Genomic DNA, 21,155 nt, shown 5'->3' on the forward strand with positions numbered 1-21,155 from the left:
CCTGGCTTACCATATGTAAAACTGCACTGATCGTATTGATGAGTTGCACAGCAGTCAATAATCGTTTATGTGATAAGCTGCCGGACTCATGAGGGAGGCTGAGAAAAGGCTTCAGGGCCAAGACGGGTTATGAGATTCATGGTGATACAGGCTGTAGACATTAAGTTTGTTTACACGCTGCCAGTGAGCCATTGGAGCCAGTGCTTGTGAATGATTGTTTGAATATTGCAGCTGTCTCTTTAAACTAATATTGGGATTTTCACTCTACATCATTTTTTCTTCTCTTGGTCCTGTCTGTCATCTCCATTTTCCTCACACCAATATTGTCTTTCTCCCCTTGCACTTCTGTCATAAACTGGTAACAAGAGATGATGAGAGGGAAAAGCCAATATACTTTGCTTTTTTTCTCTCTTTCTGTTTTTTTCTCTGATGGCAGTGCTGTGTCTCAGTTGGATTATTATTTGCCAAGTTGTAAGAGAGTCCCAAGTGAGCACATGCAAATTTATAAACACTTATGTACTAGTTTTTCTTAGTCTATGCCATTTAGTTTTCTTTTATATGGATAGGGAACGGAGGTACCCATCTTTACAAAAACAGCTGAGCTTGTGCTACAGCTTATGTAACTTCCAGACATCTTTGTTTTTCTCTCTCTAGGGATTTTATTACTAGATGTGTAATAAGTTATTGCTCGAGGATATTCTTCAACAGCAAATAATATTTTGAGTGCGTATCCATGCCTTGCAAAACACATATTTGTGCCAAACTGAAATTATTACTGAAGGAATGACACCTCTGTATAATAGGGGTATGTGACAAGCCTGCAGTCTTCACCGGGAAGGCTGCATATCTCTAGTCTGATTCTCAACCTTAGGTGGCAGGATTCAAATGGGCTGTTTTACTTTGTAATAACATAAAATTACATGAATAATTGAGATCTGCTCAATCTGTAACCTTTTTTTTTGTCATAGTCTATAGTTGATATTGTGATTCCTTATTTTAGTAGTTTCTTTAAATAATGGTGGGATAAATGTTTGAAGCAGCCTTTTCTTAGATTTGCTTTTCTTTTCTTTTAAATCTGCAAACAAACAAATAAAAAAATCCAAAAAGTACTATAGGACGCATGTAATTTAGTCAGTAGTCAGCGATCATTAACATTGTGCTTGTTTATTGCTTAAAATTCTTCTCAGAAACAAGAATGCTAACCTACTGCTAGAAAAAAATATAGAAAAGTAGTCAGTGGGCATAGTGGCTAGAGAAGATCAGCTGTTAAGTACAACTATCTACTGCCACAACCTCAGCACCCGTATAAAAGACACTGCCATCACAGGCAAGCCATTTTCCCTCTATGGGAAATCAGGGCATCCTGCCTTAGGCTGTTGGTGTAAATACTTAGAGTACAGAAGCTGCCACTGAGCAGGTCAGGAAAACACGCAGAGAGAAAAAGAAAGGTGACTAAAGAAGAAAACAAAATAAAAGCTGGAACTTGAACAGGAGAAAGAAAGTAAACTTGGTGCTGATGGAATGCAATACATATTTATCCATTTCACACAGTCATCTCACATCTGGTAACAGTAGAGCCACTGGGTACCCAGTACAAGAACAACCTAACTCTGGCATCCATTTAGTGATGTTATTGGGATTCTAAAGTTACAGACCTGTCTTGGTTAGGCTTGTTTAGTTTCAAAAAGAGTTGTTCAGAGTCACCCATATTTTACTGGTGGTATAAGTCAGCAGCGCCCCTGCTGCACATTAACTGTGTATCTGGCCAGATTTGGTGGAGAGACACAGCTGAACTGACAGCAGAGACCGTGGTGCTTTCTGTACAGTTGATATTGTTCAGAACTTAGCAGCATAGCAGATATTTTCTGTTTACAGCCAACTGTCAAACCAAGAAACAACAACTTACTCTACTGATCAAACCAGAAATTTCACACCAGGGGGCATTTCCAGCTATAAAGATAAAGTGCAAAGGATTGTATATCAGTGTTAAAGCACAGTATCAGTCATGCTGGGGGCCAAGGAACGTGTATGGAAAACTCTTTTTATTTACATTTGACCAATAGGGAGCACATTAACAATAATCTCCTTTACGCTTACAGCCATTTTTTAAAAACATGATCAGAATGAGTTGCCATGGCAACAGTCCTGTGCCCCGTTGAACTGCTTAGGTTCATCAAGACTGCTTATACCACCAAAAGTGGGGGAAACTGACAGAGAATTGGTGGCTTGATTCATTTTTGCATGATTTATATTGGACCACACTTTCTAGGAACAGTCTGTGCATGTGGAACAATCTTAAATTACTGGTCATAGTTGGAGCTGCGGGTCATTGATCCTGATGAGCCAATTTCCATCTGTTCATTTTCTTAACTGCTTACCCAACTTTAGGTTGCCATGTGCAAGTATATAGTATAGCAATGTTTTATCTTATTGTGATAAGCTCAGTCAAACGTAGAACAACTATACCATATTGGTAATGAGTTCTGCCCATTTATCTGAACCCCTAAATGGAAGTCAGAATTTCATAAATATAGTGTATAAATTCAGAAAGCCCTTCACCTCATGATGTCAGATATCACTGTCTATGAAATTATAACAAATATAGCCCTACACAAATTGCTTTATTCTTGTGACTATTTTTTTTTTTAATTTGAGCGTTGTTCATCTGTATTCATGTTTCTTTTTTTAATGTCTTTTGTCAACCGGGGAGATCAAACCTGAGAAGAAAATAGCCCAAAAAATCTAAACATAAAGCAGTAATATAGGGCATATACATAGAAAATTTGCAAAAAACAGTGAGAGGCGTAAGTGAGAGGTATACTCAGGCTAATGCTGCTGCTTGCTGAACTGTAAAATGATAATTATTCTCTATCAGTGTTAGATCATACCTCAGGAAAGGAAAACAAATTATCTCCTTCAAGATCAGCATTAATTTTTATCTACCCACCCTATATACAAATGTATCTATGTATAAAGCAGCAGCTGAATGGTTTTCCTTCTGAGAAAGAAATGCAAAACATAGCAGAGAAACTGAGAACTGCTCCTTTTTTTGTCACACTCTCCCCCAAAATGCAAACAGGCAGGCGATCACATACAAACAAAAACAAATTATGCACTGCGACACACACTATCCACCACTATGCATTATGCTGGCACCTTGCTTTCACTAGGAACGGTTGGAGGGAAATTACTGGCTGCTTGGCAACAAAACAAATGGAAAAAGGGTCTGGGTGATTCTTTTTTTTTTTCGGATGATTAGCTGCATCAGAATTATTGTTAGTAACATCATTGGCCATAAAATTAATTATTATGGCTAGAGCTTAATGATATTTCTGTACTGTGAGTTCTTGTCAGATAAAAGAACAAAAAAGTTACTGTAGTTCTAATTTTCTGTAAGTTGTGCTCACCTGAATCCACTGAAAGTATGTAGATACAGAAATCCACCATCCGCTTAGAGGTAAAACTAAGCTCCAAAGTACATTGAATATCATAATTTCACTATTCACATCTATATTTTATAGCCAGAGCACACACTTTGGAAACATTTTGAAGGGTTTTCAGTAAACATGTTAGACGTGTAACATCTTAGTATATACAAGCCCCAATATGTCTAGTGTGTAGGCCCATGTAGCACCATAACGGCTGACACGTACCGCAAGTGCAGGGTGTCGATAAGGATATTTGGTGGCGCTGTCAACACCTTGCCATGGTGCTTCAGTATCAAACATCCCTTCCGTTATCACTTTCTTTCCATTACCAAGTGGCATGAACATCTGCTGCTTTTGGGAGAGGTTGCAAGTTGCCTTCTCAAGTGTTTTAACATGAACAGAGATTACAAAATGTCCTTCTCTCTCTGGAAAAAGCTTTTCTTGGTGTGGCATAAAATTCAGCAAAGGTTTTTCAACTCTGACCATAACTCTAAAAAACCCCAAGTCTGATTACAAAACTGTGCAATAGCCTTTTACTGTTGCACTTTGTTTAAACAGCAGCTATCCCTTCAGATTCCATTTAAGCTGCGTTATCAGACAAGCTTCTCGTTATATTGTAAAACTTCATGGCCCGTCACCAGTTTGGTTACAATTACCTTTTCGCTGACCTGATATGATGGAGTAAACTTTCCAACGAAACTCTACTTGACTGTTTATCTAATCATGTATTCTATTCATTAAAACTGAGATTAAGAAATGAAGATTGAATTTGTTTCAGTGCAATTTATTGTATTGGAAGCAGAAATTGCATTCTCAGAACATAATGTTGTGAAACTTTATGGCTATTATTTTCAGTTAATATGCTGGAATTGATGAACTGACTGTGCAAAAATTATATTAAATGTTTTATGTTATGTATGTATAGCTACACATGGTTATTAATTATATAAACTAACGAAATCAAGGAACCATTGTGAAATTTAAATTACCAGTTGCCAGTCAACCAGACTGCACTGCATTGATTTACATTTGATCTCTAAAAGCTGGATAATCATGGCTGTGTAAATAGCCATTATTTCCACAGGATAAACACAGATCCAACTAAACAAACGTGTGCTTCCACCTATTTGATGTAATGGACTCACAAATAGGATTTCATGACAAGTAAGAGGGTTGTAGGTTATTATGAATGATAGTGTACATTGTGATAATACTATATTGCGCCTACAAAATAAATCAGTGGTTTTAATGCAACATTAACATGTTTTACTTGATTTGGATTGTTTGATTTTTTTTAGTATCCGTCATTCATTTTATCAGCGCAGTACCACCGAACACCGACTTCACTGTCTACAGCTGAGTGTAGCAGCGAGATCACATGGACTGTAACTCATAAACACATCAAGATTCCCCATTCAGTGCTCAGGGCCTAGCCTGCTCTGCTCTGTAGTTAACTGTCTCTGAGTGTCAAATCCTTCATCCTGATGCAGGAGACACACATAGAGAAGAATTGCTGTGTCTCTCATTTTATGGATTTGGATGTCGGCAGAGGGTAGAGCCGATGAGTGAGTCAGTAGTGGTTAACTTTGTAGCTAATGCTCTGTGGCAGTTGCACAGGTTTCTTCAGCTCAGCTTGAGGCGCATAGGGAAGCTGGTTGAGTTACAACTGTCTCACAGTTCTCACTTAGCCAAGTCAGGTTCTTTAACGGCATACCAAGGTTAGGATGAAAAGGGAGAGGTAGATGTATGGGGAGAGGGGAGTGAAACCTCCTACAGAAAAGAAAGGGCTGCAGTTCGGAGAGGAAAATAAAAGTAGATGAGTCTAAGATGTCCAAATCTAGCCCCAGGTAGAGTTAGATGACATTAATTATGAATGAAATTTCACCCTTCTGAAGAAGCCTTTTCAGGTCAGATCTTTTTAGTTTAGAGATTTTCCTGCTCTTTTCAGGGACCAAAAATGTTCAGTCATATTGTTTTACTTTATAGCATGCATCAGTCTATCCCTCTATCCTAATGGGAACGTCAGTCATTTCATCTATTTATGTCACTGACTACTCATACACGTTTACTCTTTTCAATCTTTTTTTATTTAAGTATTAATTAATTCTTATTAGTTATTGTGTAGAGATTGGTTATCGTGTAACCAAGTATTCTGTTTTTTGTTGTCTGATATACATTGTGTGTGTGTATTTAACATTTGAAAAAGTGGGATTTCCCTCTATCTGTATCTAATAACATATATATTACAGTAAGTATCGTGGTTTCCATATTTGCCTAATTAAATGAAAGATCCTTAGTTTGATTATGGGAGGCGACACAAATCCCTTGGGGGGTTTGTGTCAGGAGGGGCCATGTGGTGTAAAAATCTGCCAAATCAAACATTCAGTTTCCACTATTTCACAAGGGGGCGCCACTTGTTTGGGGGTTTTTTAAGTCACGTTCTAAGTAGCCATTGAACCAGCTTGCTGCTCCCATTTGCGTCATCTCAGTTCTTTTACTAGTAAGACTGACTGCATCAGTGTTTTTCATATTAACACTTCTAACCTCTCCATCCAATACCAAGTGCTAACGAGGTGGTGGAGTGACCGGGCTCAGCTAGTGACCAATATGCAGGAAGGTTAGTGCAGAGTCCTGGGTTCGAATCCATTTATGGGAAATTGAATAAGAAACTTTGATATACTTATCAGTTAATCGGACTTGCAACTGTATTTTGTCATAGTTGTATATACAGTTCTTTTTAAGATTCTTGATTTTATTATGTTTTTATGTTAGATTGCTACATGTCATAAATATGGTAGCTTACTCAAAAAAATAGAGCAAAACCCTAGTATCTTTCTTTTTTTTTCATTTTAAAGAAGCACACACAATGGAGGAGCAGTATTCATGATAACATATGAAAGTGGGATGAGATGTAGTTTATTAGGGAAGTGTTGGCAGATGAAAATCAGACAAATTGGACTTTGGGGGCACAAGCAAGAAGGAGCTTGTCACAGCTCTTGTCATCTGTGAAAGATGACAGGTGAGAGTGTGAGTCTGGTGACAAGCCTGCCGTATGACTAGACTAGATTTATGCTTTTTAGTGGGGGAAAAAGTCCCTTATGTCAGTTAGACAGTAAACGGATAAACAAACATGCAATCTATGTACAGGATCCATAAATCTTTATAAGATCAGTTAGGCTAGAAAGAGTCAAAATGATGGACTGCGCTAATAATCACATGCTAAGCTTGTGTTCTGTAAATGAAAAAGAGAGAGCAGAGTGCTGATAGACAATACAAACACACACTCACATGCACTCACATACATGCCCGCTTTTCCAAGCTTGCAATTTGGGAAATGGGTCAGATGTGACTTAGATTTATGTATCTTTGTGTTTTTTCTTTGTGCGCTCGTGTGCTTGTGGTAAGCTAAAAAGTGAGGGAGTGACTGAGCACGCTTTATTGTGGATGTGGCAGAATGCAGATGTTTCTCAGAACTGCCTAGCTATGATTTAATGATGAAAAGCAGAAGGCAGCAGACTTAGACTCTGGAGAGGCAGCGGGAGCAGACTACGTCAATATTAGAGTCAGAATCAAAGACGGGGGAGATTGTGATTTATTTGTCACTTTTTATTTGAGTGTTACTTACAGAAACACGTTTGGGAACTCTTTTTATCTCTGTGTCTTTCATCTTTTTTAAGCAGTTCGAAAAGCTTGTTTTTGACTGTGTTTATGTCATCAAAATAGAGCAATGCCTGACTGCGACTGTGATGCATTTTATGGATGAGCCCAAAGGAAATCCGAACGTTACGTTGACAGGAGGCAGTGTCTATCAGCTGCTAATATGTCACTTGATTTGATGTTTTGCGAAATGCTACAGCTTGTCAGGATTGTGGATGAACACCGTGGGGAACAGAGTATGATGCACGAATGTACTTTTTTCAGAACACAATAAAATATCAAACAAGGACATGCATTTTTTTCTATTTGAGGGTTAGAAAAACTCAGGTTTGTCATTTTGTCATGTCAGGAAGAGTTAAAGTCAGCAATAGCAGCACAAAGGTGTGAGATAGAGGGGATAAAATAGAAAAAAGGGGGAAAAAAATCAATCAACACTCGCTGTGGAACACAGAAGGGCAAACACTTCAGTGGCTTTTTGTTGATATTAAAAAAAATAAAGTTTTTCCCAAGGTGACCAGCAGATGGCAGAGCACCTTTGGGCTCTAAGGCCTGAGCAAGAGTGAGAGAGTAGGGCAGGCAGAGAAAGAGATCTTTTCGTGAGTTTTGCTTTCCTGGTTGACTGATCTCCCTCAGTGGTCTGATTGTGAGAACGGACTCGTGGGAAGTGTTCTCTCACCGCAGGTGTCAGACTGCTGTTAGATAAGATTATTTGCGGTAGTGAGGAGGTTGCATTATTTGTGTGTGCATGTGTGTACGCACGCATGTTTGTCTGTGTGCGCATGCACCACTTCTCGGTGTGTGCTTCTTCTCATTAAATGTCTGCCTGATAGAAATGTAGTGCTACATTGTGTTCGGTTGGAACACAGTACAGCACAGAAGTTGTTTTTGACTTGCACACTGAGCTCCATATGGTCAAACTCAGGAGGAGAAAGACAGGGAAGCGAAGAGAAAGCCTGTGCTCCGTGTCATAAGCCCTATATCCCTGTTTGTTTTCTGTTTTACAAAACCAAAAGTTATAATGCTTTTGTGTTCTGTGGGATTCAGGCGTTAGTGTGGAGTGATTCTGATAGTGATTTTAACAAAAAAGATAAAGTGTGCCTTGAAAAATCATGCTACGGTACTTTTACAGTACGCTGTGTGTGTGACTCCCGACTGTGCCAAAAAGAAAAATAATAAAAACAGAATAAACTAAGTGCTTAGCCTGCATTTAGTCTTTAAGAGGCAACAGCAATTGAGATCAATGAAACTGCTGTCGAGCTTTCCAATAACTAATAGTGTTAATAACGATTATAATACTCACGTGTGTTGGCCCACTTCAAAGAAAACACTAAAGGCAGACAGATTGGTTTTGGAATGCAAAACTTCACATTTATGCTTTTTAAGAAACACGTATAAAGTTGGAGCTGGTGTCAAATGAGACATTTATGGTCCCCTGGCAGTTTTTATTTTCCCTTTACTTAATATTGTGCTTTCTGTGAAGACCCTTGGGCAAATGCTATTCCTGTTCATTTGCTGGCTTGCTGGAATTTAAACCTTCCAGCAGCAAAGTGCTGCTAGTTGCTTTGTGTTTGTTAAAGTGAGTGTGTTTGGTCAGGCAAATTATAAAAACAAGCGGATAACAAGGGTTAGCAGGCGTGATAAGCCATAATATCTTGTAAACTGGCAGCGGGGATAGTTTAAGCTGGTCTTATGCTAATATTACTACAAGTGACTGTCAGCAACAGAGAAATACAAACATCTTCAAACATGCTTAAACCTACGAATAAACATATGCAAAAACACAAGCAAAAACATCCACAGAATCACTGTGGTAGTGCAGTTGAATCCTAAAATGTTACACATTTATATATTCCTTTGCTCGTAACAATATTTTTTTAATTGACTTTTTTAAAGAAGTCTAAATCATTTTACGGTGTATGTAGAATTATTTCTTTACACTGAACTTCTCCACTTTGTCCAAACAGAGCCTAGAATCTTTTCAAGGTCCCACCAGTGTCTGACAGCACACACTACCATTATCCCAATTAATTATAAACCATTTCTTCTCTGCTAGAAGTCAGAATCAAAGGAAATAACATCTCTAGAGTGCTGTTCTATTAAATAATTTCATGCACTTGTCATATATACAAGTAGACAACTTTGTAATATTACATTTGTCATGTCATATAGTGCAATTAATATAAAATGTAGATTGCTATTCGCTATTCTGGGCTTTGGATAATAGCAGACATTGTTTCCAGTATGGATTTGGCTTTTTATTCACCCAATCAATTAATAATTAAACTACATTCATGTCTAGTTTGATGCCACATAAATCACTTTATAAAACTGTAATGCATTTATATAAGCTGCATGTGACTTTGTTGTGAAATATACAGTGTTTCCATAACTCTGACAAGAACTGGTAGAAAAACTGCCAGTGTTAGTTTTCCTGGCTGGACACTCTCAGGGCTGCCAACAAATAGATTGCTACCTTGCCTAAGGCCAACTTCTTTGGCATTAGCAGCAATAAAAACATATGCAGACACTGTTAATTAAGTGCAGACACACTACACCTGCCATCTTCCATCACTTTTCTCTTTCGCTGGCTTCATTTTCTTTATAAAGTGTTTTTCAGGCTTCATAGACATAGCGTGTCTTCCCAAATGTGAAACTGATAGCGCTATATTACCATATCATTATACATTAGCTTTCACAGAAACAAACAATGCAATGAATTCCTTTAGAAAGGTCCTCTCCCTGTTATCTTCATTCAAAAGGCCAGATCTGATCATCGGCCGTTTTTAAATTACTGACAATGACATTTACCCAGTTTTACCTGCAGTTTTACAAGGCATTTACAGCCAGTCATACTTTCACTTGCAATTGTCATTGGAGAATATGAGTTAATTGTTCAAACCATCCATCCATCATTATTAAATTTTCACACCGTATTTAAATGTGAAGCCAGTTTTTGTGCTAGTGTCCTGGGTCTAACTGCAAATCCCCAACCCCCCACCATGCAACCCTCCCTCCCCCTTTATTCCCTTTCTTTAGTCTTCCTTTTTGTTTAATTGAATGTTGCATGCTTTTGGAGCAGTTCTAAAATATATAATGAGGTCATTTGCATTAGACTGCAGATTGGGTGACCTTTGCTTTTGCCAATAATTACTGTAAAACTCGTCTCTGTCTGTCATCACCAAGGATGTGGCAGGGACCTCTCTGTGCTCACGAAAGGTTAGCTGGAGGCTTGCGTCTGGACTTATGAAAAAGCCTGAGGAAAATGTCATTAGAGCAAGGGAAAAGACACTCAGAATTAACAATTGGAAATTCAATCAGGATGGCTTTAAGGATGGCATGTGTGTGAGTGTATATGTGTTTGTGTGTATGTGCAAGACATAGTCCCAGGAAAACTTGTGTTTTCCTTTCCTAGTGAGACTGCAGAATGTGATAGGAAGGGCACCCTGGGGGTGACTTCTGTTAGCTCCACAGGCCCCTTTGACTTTGCTAGCACCAAACAAATTAACAACACAAACTAAACAATCAGCCTGTAAAAGTCCCTGCAGTAGAATTGACAAACATGATAGGATTTTGCCTCCAGTATTTTATTGTCCCTTTCCAGTTATGTAATACTTTAATGAAAACACTGTTTGTTTCTTTTTTCAAAAGTCACATTTTACACTTTTCACTTTGATGAATTTTTCTTATAGTGCTCGTTGTTTATTTGCATGAAGTTAATGGTTGTCATTGTGCAGTGAAACGTGACTTTATTTACAGTGTGTAAACTCTTTTCCCATCAATATCTGGGCTTAAGTCAAAATAGACGTTTTATTCGACAATTCTTCTCAGTCGGCGGTGATGATATATATTACATTTTACATTGTTCAGGCAAAATGAATTCACACTGCAGTCCTGATCAGCACTCAGTGTGCAAAAGCAGCATGCTTGAGCTTGTTCAGCTCAGTGTCAAATAAAACTGTAAATAAAAAAGAAAAAATTAAATTAAGGGGGCAGAGCAGAGCACTAACATCAGAGGCTCTGTTTTGTGCTCTTGGTTCTAGTCACAGCGGCGCGTCACGTTTCACCTGCCGGATGGCTCCCAGGAGAGCTGCAGTGACAGCGGTCTGGGGGACCACGAGCCTGTAGGCAGTGGCTCCCTCCTCACACAACCTCTCCCTCTGGTGCAGGCGCAGGACGACTTCTATGAGCAGGCCTCCCCTGATAAGAGGACTGAAGCTGATGGAAACTCCGATCCCAACTCTGGTAAGTTGAATTATATTCTTTCTAACACACATGCATAGTTTGGATTTCTTTATGTAACTTTAAATCTACCATTCTTCTTCTTCTTTTTTCAAACTCTGTAAGCTTAAATCACCATTGGTGGCATTGTGACACAGCTGCAACATGTTCACTTTGACTCAATTTGGTGGACATTGTGCGCATAGTAATTGTGTCTTTTCTTTCAAATCCAATATGATTTTATTCATTTTTCTACTTATTGTATGCAGGATGGTGAAATCAGAACATTCATTGTCTACAGGTTGAAGAAAATGAAAACGTTTCATATCTGGCTTTGAGGGATGACTAAAACCTCTTGAAAAGAGATAATAAATTCTCATGAAAAGCAACATCTGTCTCCATAATGGACTCAACACACCAAAAATCATTTAATTTAGAGTTATTTGATTGCTCAAGTAGGTTTCTAGTGGATACATGAGCAGGTCATTCATTTCTCAGTTAATCATCCAGACTTGTTCATTCCTCCCAGGAGCAAACCTGGGCCTCCCATAGGCTCCTCACCTATTTGTGAAACTCATTTGATTTATTTAGAGATGATTTCCCAGTTGGAAGCCTTGTTCTCAGCTGAAGATGTTAACTTCCCACTATTTCTGGTGGGGATGTACATCTCCGACCCAGTTTTCTCATTTTATCATTAAGAGGTGAGGCGTGCGCAAAGATCAAGCGCATCGCCTCAAGGTCGATGCCAGCTTGCCTGCTGAGGGTGGAGCAGCTAGCACCGCATAAATACAAGTGCAGTGAGTAAACTGTGGGTGCATATGATTTAAAACAGATTTAACTTAGCAGATGCACTCACAGTTGGCAAATGTATTCAGTGAGCTTTGTGTAGGCCTACCCACTCACTATCTTCAGAAACAACCCATTCTCATTCCCAGAGACTTTAAATACTGTGATTTTGTCAGAGCTACTGGCATCTCTGAGATATGCGCAAGTGTCCTTTGGAGTTGCTACACCAGTTATAGCGATATTTGATGCTGGGCACAAATGTTCCTACAGTATGCAAAAACGGTAAAAAGGTCCACAAAGCTTGGTTTGAAAAACTGGTGAAGGCATAGCTGCGATTCATCTCTTGTTGTTTCACACACTGTTTGTAGTTATATTTTTTTTTAGTTAAATTTGGTTTGAATTCACTGTTTAATTTGTTTTTTTTTTCTTCTTTGGTTAAGTTTATTGTTGTCTGTACTCAGTGAAATTCACTTGTTGGGATGACAGCTAAAATAACTGTTGGTAATGTAGTAACTTATAGTAACTTCATGCCAAGCACCTCAAGAAATGTCAGAGTGGAGTGAAGAATGCTGTTAACTGATATGTGACTGACATAGACATATAAGAGGATCACCTATTAGCAACAAGGAATCATATCAACTTCAAAACAAGTGATTACCAAATAGATTATTGGTGAACAGGGCTTTATGTTATCCCATACTCAAAGTCAATAACAACTTTAAAAGTATTTAAACCAATCAAGAGCCTAATCAAGTGGTTTGGTTTCCAGAGCGCAACCAGTCAAACACTATTTTTAAAACCCAAATTCATACAGTAGAAGAATTATAAGAGAAAATTAATTAAAACAGTTTCAGTCAACAGTCAACATCCTTAAATGTTGACTGTCTAATTAACAATTAAACAACGTACTCAGTGGTCCAGCATATTTACACTACCTTTGAACCACATTACATATCTTGTATTGACATCAGGGGACAATGTTCATGAATTCATTGGAATCTCAAAAGCATAGAGATGGATGATCAGAGGCAAAACAAATTTACAGTGTTACATTATATGAATGTGGGATTTTCAAATGTCATGAACTATTGGCTAATGAAAGCATTTCATTCTATGGCAGGTCAGAAATTTATGCTATTTGTTCAACTGGTATTTAACCTGCATAACAATTAATGAATAATGAGCTGTACGTATCTCACACCTTTTGTCCTACTGTCTATAAATACAAATAAAGCTATGGATATGTTTACATAATTTGGTGCCCAGAGACAGATAATCTCTAACTGCCTTGGCTTTCTGAAGCTCCAAAAGTAAAAGAAATAAACAATTAAATAAAGCAAAGTGATATAAATAAAATAAAATTATATTAATTTCATTCTGTTAGTGGTATTTTACAGGTAAGATACAATGTAAAATGCTAATTTTAGAAGCAGCACCTCAAAGAAGGCCTCATCCATTAAACATGACTTACTAGCTTAAATATTTGTAGTTTTTCAGCACACTGCATCATTTTTGTCCTTAATCAGCGGCCTTCTCTTTTGTTAGTGTTGTTTGCCTGTCAACAAACTATTAACAGTGACAGCAGTGGTCTTTGATCATTGACCTGCTTCTTGGCAGGATAATGATTTTATGTCCTGTGTATGAGCGATATGTTACCTGCTGTGGCACTCTCTAATACGTGAACTCAGTGGACCCAGGTTAACTAGTTTTGAGTAAGTCTCTGTCAGACTTAAAAAGCCTCACACTGTTTTCCTACTAGCTGTACAATATGAGTCATTCTGTTGACAAAGGCAAACAGTATCTAAAAGGTGTTTGACACTTTTGTCTTCTAAGCTCCAAAGTCTCTTCTAACGCTATTGAAAATAACCCCATTCAGTGCAACATTTTAAATGCCGACCTTGACAGTAGGTGGTCTTTCCATGTGGCTTTGTTCAAGATTTGACAATAATATTACTTGTGCCTTGTTTTCTAAAATGTTAAGACCGTTCAAAAGAACTTCAAGAATCAAAATGACAAAATGACATGAATTATTAAATTATTACAAGTCTCCAGTTGTCGTTTTGCAAGCAGAATATTGAAAAATGATTTATTTGAAGTAATACAGGAAAGTATTAATAGTTATATATAGGTTGCGGCTTTTATCTAAATTACAGAAATACAGTGTGCATACTACAGGGTATCTGAACACTTCCCTTTTCCTTTTTTTATGAACAACATAAAGACTCTCTTTGTAAGTTGGAAAATTTTCCTTAGTTTCACTATGATGAAAACAACTTTTTTTAAAAACAACAAAGAACCCCCCAAGAAATTAGACAGGAAAGAGGAGGCAAAAAGAAACAATAACAGATGGATGGTAATCAGGGATGTAGCAGTTTCAGTCAGCAATATAGTTTTTTGATATAAAAAAGAGAAAAAACCTCACAGTAATCTATGAGCCAGTGCTACATAAGCAAATGTAGTTAAATCTTAAGACCTTGCAGGGCCCTGTTCCCCAGCAATGATTGATTTTAAAGGTTAGGAGTGTTTTTTGGAGCTTTTTTTATATATATGAAAGCTGTTGTATTTTCTCAAAACAACACTTACAAACAAGTCCACATGGAGTTCTGTTAATGCTGTTGAGGAGGAGGATGAATTGATTGAAACTAACCTATAACACTGAATACTCCATAGAGTAGTTGTGGATATTAAAATATATAAAATTTAACATACGACACAAATGACACAGTAGAACGATCAGCTTGATTGCGTAGCAGGAAAGAAACACATTTTGCAGTCAGCAGTGACAGCCTTCAGCCTTTGGCATTTTATGTTCGTGGGTGGAAGTAAGTTTCAGAGTAAACTTTGTGAAATCTAATTTGATCGATTTAGCTGGTGCTCGGCGTATCCTTATGCACACATTAAGCCATTTTGTTATTAAATTAATGTTACTGTATTCAGATCACTTGATAAATGGACATTGAAAAAAGAAAATAACCGCCAATTTAAGCATACAACTGCGAAATAAAAACAGAACACACAAACAAAACAAAACACATAATTAGGATAGAGAGTAGATGAATTATAGAGTATTAAACCTACAGGCAAAATTCTCTCTACTCTGATTTAAAGGAGTACAAACAAAAACATGTAAGCATAAACATCATGTTGCCAAAATCCACTACTCTGCACTCCCCCTCATGATAGTGTTTGCAGTCATCATTTCGAAAGCTCTGAAATCGGTGAGACTGATGTCTGTGTAATGCAAATAAAACAGCCCACTCATCTAACAAATTAGTTCTGAATCAGACTTTTTAAGTGCATTAATAGCACCCAGTAAATGTAATACTATATTTTTTTTTTCATATTATTGGATCTATTTCCAAACCAATATCATGTATATCTGCTGGTAAATACTCTCTCAAAAGTCACTACATAATTTCACATAAAAATGAACCTGGTTCTTTGGGCATATTTTATTTAGTAAGGTATTTGTTTAATTAAGTTTGATATGATACATTTGATCCATGTTCTGATCCACAACTAGAAAGGAATTGCCCTAAAATTATCATTTAAAGCTTATCAGTAATTCATGTATCTTATTATGTCACTTGTATTGTAATCAAGAATTTTTTACTCCTGAACTGGCTCAATACAAGAAACTCAATACTTTCATTAGTCATTCCAGTTACTGTTGTTTTGAACTTCGACTCCAGATGTAGAGTAGCAGAAATGGAAGATCCTGGGGAGTTTTTAATGAAGAAGTTTTAATTGTTAGGTTATGTGAACTGTTTTTAATGCATGTGCCATCCGTAATTTACAATGCTTTAGAAACAGTAGGATAATTAAACGTTTGAATTACACATAAGCGCAGAGGTTCTTTATGGTTATTTTGCTTTAGTCTTAGACTTAGATTTAACCAGTGGATCTGTAATGTGTAATTATGGTTCGCTCGTGCGCATTATCACAGACATTATTGCAGATGGAGCAGATACCTGGAGCCTTGGGATGGATGCAAAGGGCAAAGAAATAGCTGTCAGTGTAGGCTCCTAATCTTACAGATTATTGAGTTGGTAAGAATTGTTCGGTAATCTCTATTTCGACTGTCTGGCAGTAATGCCGTATCACATGTCAGATATTTAAAATAGAATGTAAGCAAAATGCAAGTAATAAAAGTTTGAACATATTTTAAAGAGATTTCAGAGGTTTACATACAGCGATCAAAATATTATGGAACACAAACATGCAAAATTTTGCTCTGAGCAGGAAAATGGTGGGCGAATGTGTTCATTCTTTGCCTCTGAGATTGCAGTGCACTGCTAGATTGGCATCTCCATGTCCTGTACTGAGGCATTCCTCCTACTGTGGCCACGGTAGTGCGTGAAGAGTCAGCAAGATACCAATCTGTTGCAATTTAGGAAATAACCTCAGCACACCCTCGGGAAATACCAGTTTGTGCAGGGACACTGTGTTCTGCGCCATGGCTGGCAAAGTTCATAGAGTTAATATACAAGTTGCATGTGGACTGAAAACATTTGAGTCTTTTATTTCCTATGAGAAAGAGTTTCTAAGAGTGTCTAAAAAGTGTTTTGGAGGCACACGAGAAATCGCCAGAGATGTGAGAAATAGGTTTACTATTTTACCTTAATGTGCATTTAGGTAATAGAGCCCAGGAGCATTTCTAACGTTCATGTTTCATCATAGTTTATATTTTAAAGAATGAACTTTACTGAGTAAAACAATTGACTTGAAATTAAAGTTTCTCTCTTTATTAGGTTACACTAATAAAAACTAATGCAATAAACGACAAGGGGGGGAGGAATGGGCTTCATGTCCCTGTGCAATTGTAAAGTCATTCTCAACAGTTCCTACAAAACAAACACAAGAAATAAGCTGCAGTACTTGAATGTCTATAAAAAGTTCTTTTCATTACTAGGCTTTTGTGGTCTTCCACACTGGATGTGCATGGATGAGGCTCCCTAGACTGCAAAGAAGCTGAAATAATACATGATTGGAGAGTGCCCAGAATAAACAGAGAAACAAGTGGGGTGAGCTAGATTAACCAACCATTATTGACTAAAGTGCTACATAAATTATTTAAAAACATTGGAGACAAGAAATATAGAGCAGTAAGACAAAAAAGATCACTTGCACAATCACGCATACAGAAATACACAAACACACACACACACACACACAAAGTCAAAGGCCAATAGATATAGACTGTGAGATGAAATCTGAATGAAGTTGTTGGAGTGGGTGGAACTGATGTAATGAGAAAGGTTGTTTTTCTGCTCCAGCAACAATCCTTAAGCTTAAAATATAGACAATAAAACAGCCAAGAGTCGCATGCCTGATGACCTTAGCGTTCTACGGAACAAATGGGATCAAAACAAACAGAAATGTAATAAATCAGTCTCACAAACAACAACAGAATCTTTAAGTAGTTTCTGATTTGTCCGAGGACAATCTCAGACGTTGAGGAAAGCCAACAAAGTGAGTGATGAGATGACGCTGTGCCAGCTGGGTAGTCTACCTGATGTTTATCAGAAGACTTTCCTGAGACATAGTGTATATCCAAGTGAGCATGCATGAATAATTTCTTTTAAGTCAGAAGCCGATGGAGAAACACATGCATATTTAAAATATATAAACAGATAGAAATATCAGTTACCCTAAGGAATTCCTTTCTGTGCATTTAAAAATAACATGCAATATATGATAATACCACTGTGTGCAAATTACATTGTATATTATTAGTAGTAGTAGTATGTATTATTATTACATCTCTGTTAGTTAGCAAAATCTAGAGCTCATCCTATAATAGAATGACACCGGATGCATTGACTATGGATTCTTATATCATGCCATTGTTGAACTGTTAGTTTGATGTTATACAACATAACAAACATATACCATATGGGGGAGTTACACATAGAAAAGAATATTGAAAGACTGTGGAAGTGGAAATGGATTGTAAAGTGGGAAGGATTCCCACCAAAATAGGTGTCTCCAGGACCACTTTTTCATTGCGACACTCACATACACAAAGACAGGTTCACAGAGTGATAACAGTACTAGCCACACTGTGTTGTTGATAATTTTCTTGGTGGCAGCAGGTTTGTGTGGCTGTGCAATGACTTATACTAAATATAGAGTACTTCTAACAAGCAAAAGTGTGCTCATACAGTTTAGAAGAGCACACTCCCATTGGCAGCTTTATCTGATCATGTGCAGTGTGGGTATAAATCTTTAAATCTGTGGTTAAATACATTTTAAAGTGAAATTATTTTTTAAATTTAATTTTGCATTCTATTGGTTCTGATGGATAAAGACCAATCAATGTTCTAAAATGCTCATCCAATTCAGGCCCGGTGGGAGTCTTTCCCAGTCATAGGGCAACAAAGGATAGGTTGCTAAACTATTGCAAGGCTACACATACAGAAAGACATACACTATATACCAATTTAGAATCACCAGTTAACCTAACCAAAGTAAAATGAATTGAAAGAAATCCAATATTGGAGGAATTCCATATCATAGGTTGCTTTGCTTTGTTCTTGGCTTGCTCGTCCATTGAGCTTATACAGCATCTCCGATACTGACACAGTGGCAGACAAAAGTGCACCATGACATGTAACCATTCAATTCAATGGGCTACCTATGAATTAATGAATGAATGAATGAATCAAAAAAGAAATAAAAATAAAAATAGTGTGGGTTCCTCTGAACATTTTGTTCTTGGCTTGAGCATTTAATTTGATTGGGTGAATAAAGCATTTTTTTTTATCTGTAATATACTTTAAACATAGACTTTACTTGCAGTCTAAACAGCTGTTTAGAACCATGCTGAAATTCATGAGCTGTGATGGAGCAATTATCATCATCAGTGACATTATAAATGAAGTAAGGAACACTCTCTTTTTTAATAATAAATAAATACACAATACATAATACATCAAAGCTGATTTTTTAAAATTAGGAAATTGCAGTATATTGGTAAGAATGTCATACAACTAAGGATCATTGTTTTCTGACATGGATAAACAAGTGAACAAGCTGCAAGTAACATGTTTAACTTTAAATGAGAAACATTCATTTATCAGCTGACAACATATTTACAAAAACAAGAGTTGTGTGTGACAAGGGTTTAATAAACCTAATAACTGTGATCATTAGATTGTGGTCAAACAACACTTAGAACAATGCAGAACAGTATTTGTCATAAAGAAGTTTGTCAAGTGAGTTTAGCATTCTGAAAAATCATTGTCACTGATTATTGAGGTTTCTTGTTTGACGCCATGCAGACATTGCTCAAAAATGGTTCACTGTATTGGAGGTGATACACCAATGGATGTATCCTGTAAGGAAACGTGAGCATTCCCTGACTGGTTGGCAATGGTTCCTGGAGGTTCCTGGCTGTCACTGGTTGAAATCGGTTGGACAAGCAGTGCTGCACCAGAAACCTCCTTATGATTGCTAGCAGATTGCTGTAGCAGCTTTTTCAGCTTTGTCTGAAAATACTCGCTAACTACTAGTCCAGCTTTACTAAAATCTGATGAAGTGTGAGACATATTGGAAATGGAGAAGTCCCCCAACTCCATGCAAACTATGGGTGACTGCAGCAGTATGATGGAAACCAAAGCAATCACAAGGAGTTTCTTGCCAACCACTTGGGAAATACACTTTTGTTTTTTGTTATTTGCAAGGAGGTCACTGATTGGTCTGTAGGCCTGCATAAATGGGACTTCAACAATCCTTTTTCCCAGCAACTGTCATCAGTCTCCAGAATAGTTGAGAAAAAACTATTTTTTCCTTCGTTACCAGTGTTTGGCAGATGGCTGTCTCTAGACCTTATTTACTTGATCCCACATTGTCACATGTCCAAAATGGTGGGCAAGTTAATGTCACCTGATTATTGGTCACATGTCTGCAAAACCATAGTATATGTTATTGTGCTTAAGATTACAACAAACAAACCATACTATGTGCTTTACATACTACAGCAAGTGATCATTCTATTCACAAAATAACAAATGATGTTTAGGACCCTAGTGGAAACTGCATCCCTACAACTTTCTTTGTGGTGGTTAGCACTGACACCTTACAGCAAGAAGTTCTGAATCCAGTCTGGGCCTCTTTTGCCATTCACATGTTCTCTGGAGGTTAATTGGTGATTCTAATTTGACAATAGACGTGAACGGTTGTCTGTCTCTGTGCTAGTCCTGCAACAGATTGGCAACCTGTCCAAGGTGTACCCTGCCTATAGCCCCATGACATCTGAGATAGGTTTGCAGGAAGATGGAGCCTAACATACAAGAAATGGATAGATGGATTGATGGTTCATATTGAAAAATGCTTATATTTATTTGCTGTATGGTTGATCATTAGCTGAAGTGTATATTTGAAATGTTTGAAGATTAATGAGCTTAACAGAAACATGACTAACACAATACTCAAATGCAAGATTGTTATGTCGTCTACAGTGACTGTGAAACTACATTAACCATTAGTCATTGATGAGCAGGAAATGATGACTAACTCCTTTGTTCAAGTATCCTGTTCCATTGCATTCCACCCTGCTTTCTCTAAAACGTCAAAGCATCTTTTCAAGCCCCAAATCCATCAAGTATCACTACCCCATTTGATTCCCAATTTGGAAAGAAGAAAATATTTCATTAAATATTTTCAATTTTTCTTCAAATATTTTTTGTTACTGTGAAATATCATATTTCTATTTTGTTAATCCCCAACACATGTCTGGCCATTAGGATTAGGTAATATAATTTTGTTTAATTTTCTTGTTGGCTATTTAGTTCCTCTCAGTATCATGTAAATATGCTTCAGGCAAAAAAGCTGTCACAGTTCCATGTTTTTGTAATTCTTAGTGCCAAATTTCTGGTGCTATATTTCAAAATCCATTCCAACTATGTCTCTACTGCAAAAACAATTGCCATCTTCTTCACTGCATTTTACTTTTGTCAGTGACAACAACAAGACACCAGGCTTCTTGTGACTGAACACGTTTAAGATCACGTTTAATTCTTCACACAAAAACAGAGTTGATTTACTTTGAATGTATTGTATTTT

General features: G+C 37.3%; 1 protein-coding gene across 6 annotated transcripts in view; it reads left to right on the forward strand.

Moving 5' to 3' along the window:
• pcdh9 (protocadherin 9) overlaps positions 1 to 21,155 on the forward strand; it is a 187,978-nt gene that overhangs the window by 121,713 nt on the left and 45,110 nt on the right. For 3 of the 6 annotated variants that reach the window (XM_025905496.1, XM_025905505.1, XM_013271651.3), the window contains one exon: positions 11,126 to 11,327. In XM_025905496.1, coding sequence (XP_025761281.1) covers positions 11,126 to 11,327 — 202 coding nt within the window. The remainder of the gene's footprint in view (positions 1 to 11,125; positions 11,328 to 21,155) is intronic. The other 3 variants (XM_019357375.2, XM_005466856.4, XM_025905506.1) reach the window with 1 other exon arrangement.

Source organism: Oreochromis niloticus, linkage group LG1 (genome assembly GCF_001858045.2).
Source record: "Oreochromis niloticus isolate F11D_XX linkage group LG1, O_niloticus_UMD_NMBU, whole genome shotgun sequence".
In the NCBI taxonomy this organism is placed as follows: domain Eukaryota; kingdom Metazoa; phylum Chordata; class Actinopteri; order Cichliformes; family Cichlidae; genus Oreochromis; species Oreochromis niloticus.